The 3,040-nt window shown below is 53.8% G+C and overlaps 1 protein-coding gene across 1 annotated transcript; it reads right to left on the bottom strand.

The window, feature by feature from the left end:
• Positions 1–294: 294 nt before the first annotated feature.
• LOC104533539 (protein FAM57A-like) lies at positions 295–2,790 on the bottom strand (the record flags this gene model as incomplete). The annotated part of the gene is made up of 3 exons (XM_010191615.1): positions 295–390; positions 524–737; positions 2,707–2,790. Coding segments are annotated over 3 exons (394 nt in total), but the record flags the coding sequence as incomplete, so codon positions are not given.
• Positions 2,791–3,040: the final 250 nt, after the last annotated feature.

Genomic DNA, 3,040 nt, shown 5'->3' with positions numbered 1-3,040 from the left:
GGGGTGGTACAGACAGGAGAGGGCAGCACCAGAACAGGGCACAGCCCCCAGTTTGGGGATGCCACTGGGCATCCTGCTTACTGGGAGAAAGAGATGGGAACCTCACAGGAGGCGGGGAGGAGGGCAGCGCTTTGGGGGAGCTCAGGGTTACAGCTGTGGGGCTGCGCCTCTCTGAGACCCCCCCAGCCCAGCTGCTGTGTGAACGGGGCTGATGGAGAAGGGCAGCCTGGAGTGGGGAAGGGGTGTGAGCCGCTGTGGGGTTTCCAGACCCAGGCCCCGTCCTTTCTTACATACCTGCATGAGGATTTTGCCCAGCGATACAAAAGGTGTGCTCAGCTCTGCTATTAAGATGCAGCCCACAAAGAAGTCCCCCAGCTCTCCCCTGAAGTACTGCAAATAAAGACAGCAATGAGCAGAGAGAAGCAAACACCAAGCATCTCCAGGGGCTCTTGACCTCCTGACGGGCAGAGATGCTTTGCCAAACACAGCCTGGATCACCTCAGCGGCCGTGCCCAGCCCTTACCTGGGTGACAGGGGTGAGCACGACGAGGATGAAGAGATGGTGGGTGACCATCAGTCGCTCCTGCAGGAGGAAGCTGCGCACACTGGCCAGCGAGTGCTTCTTCTCTGCCACTCCCCTGTCCTGGCTCTTGTGCCAGTGGCACAGGTACATGACGTAAATGTCGTAGGTCATGTAGGGAACCAGGACCCAGATGTACTCCACAGCCAGCCAGTGCCTAGCGGTGAACAGCACACACAGCGGCATCGCAATGGCTCTCAGAGGTGGAAGAGAGTCTTTACGTCTCAATTTCAAAGCTGACAGGAAGCTGAGAGGTGTCGAAATTTAACTGGATTTGGCTCGGCAGAGAAAAGGTACCTGGTACGCGTGGAGGACGCCTCCTTGGCACTGCTCCCGCTTGCGCTTGTCTGTGCCAGGCGCAGGGCTCGGCCCTGCCCAGCACAAACACGGCGCTAACAGAGGATGGTGATTAGCCCTGCAGCCAGGTGTTTGCTGTGCGGCACCGCTCGGGATCCAGCACCTCTGCAGCCGGTGATCTTCTCCCCTAAGCCCTGGGACACCCAGAGCTGATGCTTGGTAGGAGAAAAGCTCCAAAACCAAGTCCTTTCTGCCTGCTGCACCGCTTCGGCTGGCTACCTGACCCCAGGAATGTTTGGAAAGTGCCCGGAGACCTCAGAGCTAATGAGAGATGCCTGGCCCAGACCTCAGAGAGTGAAGTGCGATTGTCTAATATAGGCAGTAAACCCCCATGAGATGTTTGTCTGTTGGGAAATAATTGCAGGCAGCTGCCTGTTCCCAGCGCATGTCGGAATCCCAGTTGCACAATCCAGGCAGCAGCAAGCCCAGCTCTGCAGGGACACTGGGCTCCTTAAAAAGTCCTGACTGAAATCACACTGTTAAAAAAAACCAACAAAACAACACAAAAGAACCCACCCTACGCTACTCCTTAAAGAAATGTAGCTTGGGGCCCAAATAAATCCGCTTTTGTTCTCCTGCCATCTCAAGGAAAAAATGTGTTGTGTGCGTTCCTATTCCAGATAGAAAGACATCAGTGATGTAAAGCAGAGAGGGGAAGTGACCGGCTATTTATTGGGTTTGCAAAACTTGCCCAGGGCTTTGGAGGGCAATTACGGTGCCAGTGATACAATGATTGTCTGCCTGTGTAAATAAATTGGCACATTTTACTGCAACCTTTGTGATGCTTTCTGGCTCGCTGTCTTGCTGTCATTCTCCGAGGCCTTCCCTGCTGAGCACAGGGCTCTATTTCTTTCAGATTCAAAGAAAATCTAGGTCTCTGACCACAAAGTGTTTGCAAGGAGCTGCTGGTCTCGAGTACACCCCGGGAAGCACGAGTGTCTGGGGAGGAGGAGGGCTCCCAGCAGCGCTTTCCGTCTGTGGGGGCCTGGGATTTATCATCTGCCCTATTTATACAGCAGATATTTTATTTTAGAGCATAAAAGGTAACTCCTTGGACTGAGCTCAGCAGGACTGAGCAATTTGGATTGATCTCACTATCTAGAGCAAGGTTGGGTGTTTCACATCTGAGTATTTAAAGGCAAGTCTGCAATGATCGAGGACAGCCCTCCCTAAAAGTCACCCTAAAATCTGGTGTGACAGCCAAATTCCAGCTCAGCGTAATTATATTCTTTCCTCCTACAATCTTCTCTGCAATTCTGGATAATAGCTCTGTTTTTAAGTCTTCTGACCCAGATTGCACTATCGCTTCTGCTGCAAGACACTTCTGGGGCAGTTTATCTTGCAGCACTGAGGACGGGGCGATGTGATTTTCCTTCTGAGCAACTCCACACTGATTTTTCTCATTGCTGGGCTCTTTCCGAATTCATTTGGCATGGGGAAGGTGATGCACCTCTAAAATTGGTTCCCACTAGGTCTGTTTCACTCGCTAGCAATTTCAGCTTCCAGCAAGAAGACTCCCTACCCCTTCAGTGATGATGGCTTTAATTATTGCTTATTTATGGGCCCATGTGACAGCCCATCCTCTAGAGGACAACCTCTGTGCTGGCTGAGTGCACTGAATAAGCCAGCGCCTTGCCCAACCCTTCACCCAAAACGGAGGAAAGAGGAACATGAAACTGGTTTTTCTCCTCCCTTTGCAAGCCTTTGGTATAAAATACCCCAGCTGCGAGCTGGCTGGGCACAGGGTCCGCGCCGGGGGCTGCTCTTACCTGTCGTACACCACGTTCTTGCAGTTAAGGACAACCGTGATCCCCGACACCGTGGCCATCGTGGCTTGGACCGTCGACACCAACCTGGAACCAAGAGAGAGGAAATGGCTCACCCCAAATGTCATCCTAGAAGGACCAAGGAGCAGAGGTCACCCGTTTGACACCCACCCCATGCACCCGCCAAAAGCCTTGCCATGGGGAGCAGGAGCTCGGCTTCGGCTGTGCCGAGCGGTGCCACCCGGGGGGACACGATGGAGGGGTCGTTTCCAGGTCTGTCCCTTCCACCCCCGGGGATCAGCGGTAACCCTGCCCGGCTCCCCTGGGGGGCTGCACC

Source organism: Mesitornis unicolor, unplaced genomic scaffold (genome assembly GCF_000695765.1).
Source record: "Mesitornis unicolor isolate BGI_N332 unplaced genomic scaffold, ASM69576v1 scaffold43509, whole genome shotgun sequence".
Classification (NCBI taxonomy): Eukaryota; Metazoa; Chordata; class Aves; order Mesitornithiformes; family Mesitornithidae; genus Mesitornis; species Mesitornis unicolor.
This window is presented reverse-complemented; position numbering and strand designations above follow the sequence as displayed.